The 8,585-nt window shown below is 39.0% G+C and overlaps 1 protein-coding gene across 1 annotated transcript; it reads right to left on the bottom strand.

Moving 5' to 3' along the window:
- Positions 1 to 1,300: 1,300 nt before the first annotated feature.
- Positions 1,301 to 2,736, bottom strand: LOC102959823 (transmembrane protein 126A-like). Its single transcript, XM_042961565.1, has 2 exons — positions 2,020 to 2,736; positions 1,301 to 1,372 (listed from the first exon to the last, which is right to left on the bottom strand). Exons 1-2 carry the CDS (start codon positions 2,644 to 2,646, stop codon positions 1,301 to 1,303), a joined length of 699 nt encoding a protein of 232 aa, XP_042817499.1. The 5' UTR covers positions 2,647 to 2,736.
- Between the last annotated feature and the right edge of the window lie 5,849 nt (positions 2,737 to 8,585).

Below are 8,585 nucleotides of genomic sequence, written 5' to 3'. Positions count from 1 at the left end.
AGGTAGGAGACATGGCCTTTGTACTCAAGGGACCACTGGGCACACGTTTCACCCATAGTCACTACTTTAATAGCAGGGTTATTAGGCCAGGGGAGGCAGGGAGGAATATTATCTGGGGATTAAAGGAGCCTTTATACAGTCTTTGCTAACTCACACTGTTGGCTTTGTCTCCACATGAGGCAGTTCTTCTCTAGAATTTTCAGTGGTCCCACACAGCCTACTAAAGCCACCATTTACTGTGAAGTCTTGTAAATCTGCTTGCTCTGTTATTAAGTTTACATTTCTCATTCAGAAAAATAGCTATTACCTGTAAGATGCTTACAATAAGATTCTGAAGTTCCTTTTTGTTTCATTCATTCATTCATTCATTCATTCATTTCTTTCAACAAATTTGTATAGAGTTTCCATGACATATCTTATTCCAGAAACTCCAGATACAGTGGTGAATAAGACAGAAAAAATGTCTTCATTCATAGAGCTGTTAAAATAGTAGGTGAAAAGATAATAAGCACACAATATAAGATAATTTCATAAGTAATAATGTGTTGGAGCTGGGGAGCTAGTTTAGGAGGTGATATCTGGGTTGATTCCTGGATGATAGGAAAGAGTTAACAGTGAAGATCTCGGGTATAGGATAAGGGATGGGAAACAAGTGCAAAGGCCCTGAGGTGGATGGAGCATGGCTTGACATGTTCAAGGAACTAAAGGAAAGCTAGTGCAGCTGGAGTATAGTGAGCAAAATGAAGATAAATTGGAAATTTACTTCTGAGAGGTAGGCAAGATAAGGATATGTAGGAAATGCAGGCCAAAGAATCTGAGTTCAAGTGTAATAGGAAGCTATTGAGGGATTTTGAGAAGTGGAATGACTTGGCCTATTTATGTTTGTAGAAGAATATACTGGCCACATGGATTAGTGGAAAGGGTCATGGGGGACAAAAGTAGAAGTCACTGGAGGGTGGTAAGCCAGAGGTTGACATAAATGCTTGGATTGCCTTGTGGTGACCGGATCACACAGTGGAGCTGGGAGACAACAGAAGAAGCAAGAAAGACATTACATTGCAGTAATTAGGACAGGAAAGCCAATGAGGATTCACATTGGGGAAGAAACAGTGGAGGTAATGGGAAGTAGACAGATGGGAGATATACTTTGGAGGTAGAGCCAACAGGGCTGGCCAAAGAATTGGATGTCACAAATCAATATGGAGTCTAGGGTGTTTTATTTTAGCAAATTGATTGGATGATTATATCGTCTACCGAAATGAGGAAAACTCCATGACAGATGTTCTAAACATTGTGAACCTTATACTGCCACCACCAACAGGGGGCCATTGTTTCCAGAAAATCGACCAGGATCACCCTTAAAACTAAAGGCCTGAGCAAAAAAGTTGAAAATTAATGATACGCATATAGAGGTTTATTATGTTATCTCAATTTTTGTGAATGTTTGAATATATCTATAACAGAAAAATTTAATAAATGGAATGGCACGAAGTCTTCCTTTCAGCCAATGGGTACCAATTGGATAGAAATCTTTTCCAAGTTTTGAAATAAATACCCACTAAGAAGATTGTTTGAAGCACTAGGTGAAAAAGGTCCCTCCTTCGGCCTGCTGCCATATCTTCAAGGGCAAACTGCAGTCCACATACTGCACCCAACTCATGTCTGGAAGAAAAAAATTAATAGTAGGGGAATTAAATGGCTACCAATTTGTGAGCACCCAGTTCTAATACTTTTATTGATTTTGGGTTCCAAGTTACTGCTTGAGCTGTCTCTATCCATCACATTTTCCACATAAGAGCATAGATCATCCTGGGGGTTTTGTGTGTTGGATTGGGGGAGAGTTGGGGGTAGCTCAACTGCCTGGAATTGGAAATGGGGAGACTGTGGGTTCAAATCCAACTCCATGCAGATCCATGTGGGACCCTGAGTAGCAATATGTTCACTGCTTTAGTGTCCTTGATAAAGATAATATTGATCACTACAGTTGTTCAGCCGTGTATTTATTTTTTCATACATTACGGTTTTATTTTTGTGTACAAAGTTGTTTAACAATCGCTGAATTTCTAGGCCAGGTTCAGGTAACTGAAGAGCCTTTATAACTAATTTATATTGTCTAGATCCAAGGTATGCGGCAAACATGGTCTGGAGCAAAATGGGAAATAACATCTTTCTAAAGACAGGCTTAGAAATTCTAGTCCAGTAAGTTAAGATGTTTCCTTTTTCTGGTAGCAGGGCTGACTCATACCTGGCTGCTAGGCCACCATTCACAGGTATAGCCAAGAAAACAGGGTACAGACCACCAAAAACAAGACCAACCAGTCCACCCCGTGTTATGGTACAGTTTTCACAATTCAAATCACCTGTATTCAAAAGTAGATTTACAAAACCTTTGTAAGATGCATGTGCAGTCAAAAATGGGATCACTGCCATTGGTAAGCCAGCAGCTATACGAGCCTGTGTCACATTTAAGATGCGTCGAGAAAGACTATTTGCTATTAGACCACAGAGAGCAGCATTAAGTCCAATATAAACTGATCCATGTTCAAATAGATTCCTTTCTGCTTCTGGGAGGTGGTTAATTTTTCTGGTTATGATATTGAAAATTAAGTCTTCCTTGACAGTATTATCTGGTTCATGATTTTTCATCTTTAGCCTTATGCTCTGCTCACAACCCTCCTCGGCACGCTGGGGTTCACTCCAACCTTTGCTCAACTAGCCTGAACGCAGCCATCTTTGGCTGACCTCAGCCGTGTATTTATACAGAAGATGGATTTGAAGCCACAAAATAAAGGGAAAAAAACACACAGATACACAATAAAATGTTCTTTACAATTTTCAGATTACTTTGTATTTCAAGGGAGACTTTAAGGAGGGGCATGAGAGTGGGAAGAATATGTTGTCTCCTGAAAGATACCATGTGGGTCCAAAATATTCTGTGCATTAGGATAAACAAGAACATTTTCCTGGTCCTTCTAATAAAACTATTTGCTCTTGTGGAAGGTCCTTCAATGGGATGATTCAGAAAATTATAACATTAAGTGTTAGTGGAGATATAGTTCCAAATAAAAGGTAGTGATTAAAAACACAATATCAAATATTAATGCTATTTTTGAAGGGTGGGGGTTGTGATTAAAACACCCAATTTAAAAACTGGATGATCAGTGTAGAGTTCCGATTGTCAGCTACAAAATAGTTCCATTTGGGTTTACTTCCAGTAGACTGGACAAAGTCTTAATGAAGTTACGAAAAATTATGAGTTACACTCTTTGTACCAAATTGGCTCCTTTGCCATATGCTTTGATATTTAATCAGGAACATTTCTTACCCTCTGCAGACAAAATTTGTTTGGGTAAGTATTTAGCAATATATATTAAGAGTCTTAAAAAATGTTTTAAGCTGGGATCATTCTTTGTTATACTAACATAAGGAATTAGAGACACAGCCAAAGATTTAAATATAAGGATGGCTAATGAAGCATTGTCTACAGAAAACAGGAAATGTGGCAACTCTTTTTGAGATTTGTAATAATAGATGACTTATTGAACAAGCTATGATGTGTACACATAATGGAATAGTATGCAGTCATTAAAAATGTTCAGGGAGTGCAACTAATGATTAATGACATGGGAAATCGTTCCTATTATAATTATAATATTAAATAATAAAGGAAAAATATGAAAGTGAGAAGATATATAAATATGTTGTACTGCTCAATTATGTAAAAAGAGAAATATATGTTTCTAATAGATATATACACAGAAAAAATACCTATGTATGATGTATACAATATATATGTTTATTTTAAATATATTCATGGAATATGTGTATGTTATATATGTATATATACATAATTTGATGCATATATGTATATGTGTATGTACATATACATATATGTATATGTACATGGGCAGTCACAATACCTATGTGTTGTAAAACATACACATATACATATATGTATGTGAAAATATATGTGTATATGTGTGTGTGTATATATATATATATATATATATATATATATATATGTATATGTGTGTGTGTGTGTATATGCACACACAGAAAAAAGACTGGAAGGAAATACACCAAAGGGTTATTGTAGTCATCCTTGGATGGTAAAATTATGGGTAGATTTTATCTTATTTCTCCAATTTTCAAGATGAGCTTGTGTTACTGTTACCATAAAAATATTATTATTAATTTTTAAAATGCTGCAGACACTGCCCCACAATTTTCTAAAGTAAAGCATTGGATACAACTACCCTAGGCTTGTACTTGTGCCATGTGAGTATTTGTTTAGGTACCCATATGTGTTTCTTTTTAATGTCAGAATTTAGCAAGACAGATTGGAGCCTCATCTCTGCAAAGCCCGTTCCACTTGCTCAAGGAGAATATTCCTTGTTTATGCTGCAGGCAAAACAACTAGTTGTTTTTTTTTTTTTTTTTTTTAAACCTCAGGTCTATTGTGAAAATGAGCCATCTGTGGCAGCCGTGGTGTTTTTCCCAACCTAATAGCACCTTTCATACTGAACTCTTGGGCTTTTCCAGGCGCTTCTGACAGCTGCAGAATGATTATGTACTTTTTCTTTTTTAAAATAAACTGGTATAAGATGGTATACTGGGAAACGTTGCATATGTATGTAGTGTGGGGAATACAAAAATGAGAGCAAAGTAACCTTGTGTTTTGGTTTGTAGAGTGCCACATGGAAGATGAATCTCGGCTGAGGAATGTTCGGTTGTGGCAACTTGGCCTCGTGATATAGCTGCATCCCTATAGGAATGGGGGAAAGATCCTCCCCATCATCATTCTTCTGTGAATATGTTAGAGTGCTGGACGTCGAGTAGGTGCGCAGAAAACTTTTGCTTTAATGAATGAAAGAACGAATGAAGATTCACTTAAGGTAATGTCTTTCTCTGGTGACTAGAGGACCTACCTTCCCACCTACCCACTTGCATTGGTGAGGAGCGATGCGGATGCGCCTGTTCAAGAGAAGGAGGCAGGGTGCCTGGCATCCTTATAATCCAGACATGGGCAAATCATGACACCCTAGCTATTTTAAGCAACCCAAAGATGAATAGTTCCTCTCCATCAATGAAAGCAAACATGTGCCATTACTGGTGTTATTTTATCAATATCACATCCTCATGGTTTCCCCTATCAGTCCTTCTAAAAGTTTTGAGGGAATGTTTGCCACAGGCTGCTAACCGTAGCAGGAAAGAAACTTGGTGCAAATTTTGTGGCAAAATGGGTTCCAGGAAGTCCTCCGCGTATCATGCACAGGCTTATCCTAGTGGAGCCATTTTCCCGATGTTGTATTTCCCTGCTCTCCTGCATCCTTAGAGTTTTGAATTTTGGCAGCTTTCCCTTTGATGGAAGAAAGCTGGAAGTACCTCCTGCTCATTTTCCTTGACTTGTCAGTGTCACTCCATACATCATCGGGCAGTGGAGATGGTGGGTCACGTGGACCCTCCCCTTCCAGGGCAGCTGGAGAAATGCATAAAGCGGCCTAAAGCTTAAGCCCAAGGCCCCTCAGCTAGCTCGGCACTTCCACTTAATAGTGAAACATATCTCTGACAGTCCGCAAAAGTATCCCTTCTGGGCCTTCTTTGTCTAAACTTAATATTTCCTGTATTAAGTCTTATAACAATCGTCGTGAGGAAGGTTGAATGCTAAAGAATTCAGAATCAATTAAGACTCCTCCAGGAAATCAAAACCTTCTGTTAAGCTGTAAAATGCTCTGGGATGAATTGGTGTCACCTGATAATATTGCACCAGAGATGTATTGTAAAGCCTGATACTCAAGGCCAAGTGTCTCTTTCTACAAAAGCTACAATCCCCTCACCGCATGAAGTTTATCAGGGCTAGAAGAATAGAAATAATGAGTGATTATACAGCACCTTAAGTGATGGTTCTTTTCACTAATATTGATAGAAAAGATTCTTCATCCTGTGACCACTTCCTCGGCTTTCAGAAACAGATTCTGCAGTGACAATGAGAGGGCAGGGATGTCCTGTGGTAGTCATGAGTGTCTAATAGTGGGGTTCTTTTCTTAAAGTGTAATTCCAAGATTAGTAGCTGCAGATTAAAGTAACTATAGGATCCCAGGCAGTCCACGACCAGGGGAACTCATAGTGGCTGAACACAAGGTCAAAGTCTTGATGGGCAGTCACAATACCTAGGTGTCAGGTGATGAGAAAACATTTACCTTCAAATCAATAAGCAAGAAGAACCAAGAAATTTTCACAGAAAAATAAAAATTTGCCATCAGAATTCCCGATGAGCCATAAAAGTTATGCTAAAAAGACAGGCCCGGTTTAGGTATACATCCTGATCTAGAAAGCTCCACAAGAGACAATTCCAGGGATGCTGATGAGACAGGTAACACAATTCTGAGTATTCCCAGACTTAGGAATTCTGATACATGAACAGATAATGTCATGGAAAAAATGCACTTTAATTTCAAAAAGGCTAGTCAACACTTCTTCCTTTATCAATCGTTAGTCACTGCTTTTGTGTTCTTTTTTACATGATGTTTCGAGTTAGGATCTCCAGGTTTCCTCCACATACTAGACTGAAGAACATGAGACATGTATTAACAGCCCAGAGGCTGTGATTGCTGAACACATGTCCGTGTTTCCTGTGCTGAGGCCCTTTGTTAGCCTGTTTGACTGTTTGGGGGGGTGCTGCTGCTTTTTCTTTAATGGGCCAGACCTCATTTTTATTCCCACTTCTGGGAAGGACTGTTTGGCTCACATGAAACTTTTCTGGGCTTTGTTAATGGGGCAGGCATGTTGCTTGGGCCGGTAGGTAATTTCGTTAGTGTATAGGTGGTTAATTCCATTGCCAGGGATGTTGAGCTCTCTACATGGTCAGTTTGCTGTGTGCTCACTTGCTGTATATACACAGAGCACACTGCAGAAATACTTACCTCCTCTCAACGCAGCATGCAAGCTGTTAGCAATCTTCTTTACATTACCTGAGGCCCACTCCATCACCCCTTTCACTTAATATGATAGATTGCAGGACGTAATATAGAAAAATGTAGTGTGTGTGGCATATAAACTCACAGTGCATATCGGATTTAATATATAATGCACAGAAGCCACTCTATAATACATAGTCAAAAAGGCTGCAAGCTGCTGTATTGATGCCGTGCCCAGTTCAGGAGAAAAGGCAAGTTTCCATTGCCAGAAAAGAGCATAGTATTCAATTTCTCATCTAGTATAGAGTATAAATAAAACATGGTGTACGGTAATACCAAACTGCATGAAGTGATTTCCCTTAGTACATAAACTTATAGCACCCCAGTCTTTGCTTCAAGCTGAATTTTCCCAGTTCTCTCGGATGGCAATAGGGAATTATATGACCTTCTACAGCAAGAACTTCCCACTTAACAGATTCTAGGGCTCCGCTGGGCCTCACGCTAATGGACAGCCATTAACCATCTTGGAGCTCCTTAGAATTCCCTGGAGCTTTGCAAGCTGAGTTCCTGGATCTCTCCAGAGTCAGAAGTTGACAGGCAGCTGTCAGTCAATTGGAAATTTCTTAAAGCTATACCCTGTAGCAAATAAAAGTGCTCAGTATTTATAATGAGAAAAGATTATTGTGCCAACACTAATATGATTTAATAAAAACATTAACCCGGTAGATGTAGTCTTCAAGTCTAGTTATCTCTAGATAAATGCATATGTATTATGTATTTCCTCTTATTTATAGAGAGCTATTGATTACGTTTGCTCTGTAGTTCTTGAGCACAGTCAATTCTGCCTTCATAACCGAACCTTGAAAAGGGTAGCTCTCAGCTACAGAATTCTCCATTTCTGGGAAACGCTGTGGAAACTAGACAGCCAAAAACATATCCAAGAAAGCAAAATTTAAATTACATTAGTATTACTGCTTTCATAGGGTTATGTGGTCTAGAGGAACAAAAGAGGACTAACGCCAGAAACTTCGGAGATGAGTCTCATTGTGGTCCTTCCTTCAGTGGGTAACTTACTGTAGCTTTATTTGCCTCATTCTCTCCATAACGAGTGTGGTTGGGAAGCTAACACCGACTCTGCATGACCCACTGGTCCAAGTTTGGGTGCTACTTAAGAGTGTGTAGGCAGTGGTTTGTGTAGGAGGGAAATAGCCAGGAGTGCTTTCGTTCGGGCTTATGCAGAGATGTAAGTCAATCATTCTTTTGAGAACAGCTCTCAGGCTGATGTAGAAACTGGTTGTGAAGTCGTGGTTAAGAGGGAATTTTAAGTGGCTACCGCTATTACTCTTTAATCTTGGTGATTAGAGCACAATGCCTTTTACCTTTCATATCACGAACCTTTTGTCATTCCTGACTCTAAAATATAGGAAATAGATATCAGCTGGGAGCAAAGGAATTAAGAACTGTCCTCACAAATCTGGGACTTCCACTGACAGAGCAGATAAAGGACGTAAATGAGTACTGAGATCCTGATCATTATTCTGACTTGTTGCTGATAATGCCAGCCAAAGATCTGCTTAATTAAAGTCATGGCCTTTTTATGGTCAAGTCTTTAATTCTAAATGTTTTTTTCTTTCTTTCTTTTTTTTTTAGTCTGAAATAATATCAGAC

The sequence above is a fragment of the Panthera tigris genome, chromosome D3 (assembly GCF_018350195.1).
Source record: "Panthera tigris isolate Pti1 chromosome D3, P.tigris_Pti1_mat1.1, whole genome shotgun sequence".
Classification (NCBI taxonomy): Eukaryota; Metazoa; Chordata; class Mammalia; order Carnivora; family Felidae; genus Panthera; species Panthera tigris.
The sequence above is the reverse complement of the archived record's forward strand: the minus strand, read 5'-3'. Positions and strand labels throughout refer to the sequence as shown.

What these genes read in the sequence shown, in the direction of transcription:
- LOC102959823 (XM_042961565.1), bottom strand. Translation starts at nt 2,646, where the DNA reads ATGAAAAATCATGAACCAGATAATACTGTCAAGGAAGACTTAATTTTC. An exon ending in TTGTACACAAAAATAAAACC is followed by an intron (nt 1,373 to 2,019) that starts GTAATGTATGAA and finishes TTTTTTGCTCAG; the next exon opens with GCCTTTAGTTTTAAGGGTGA.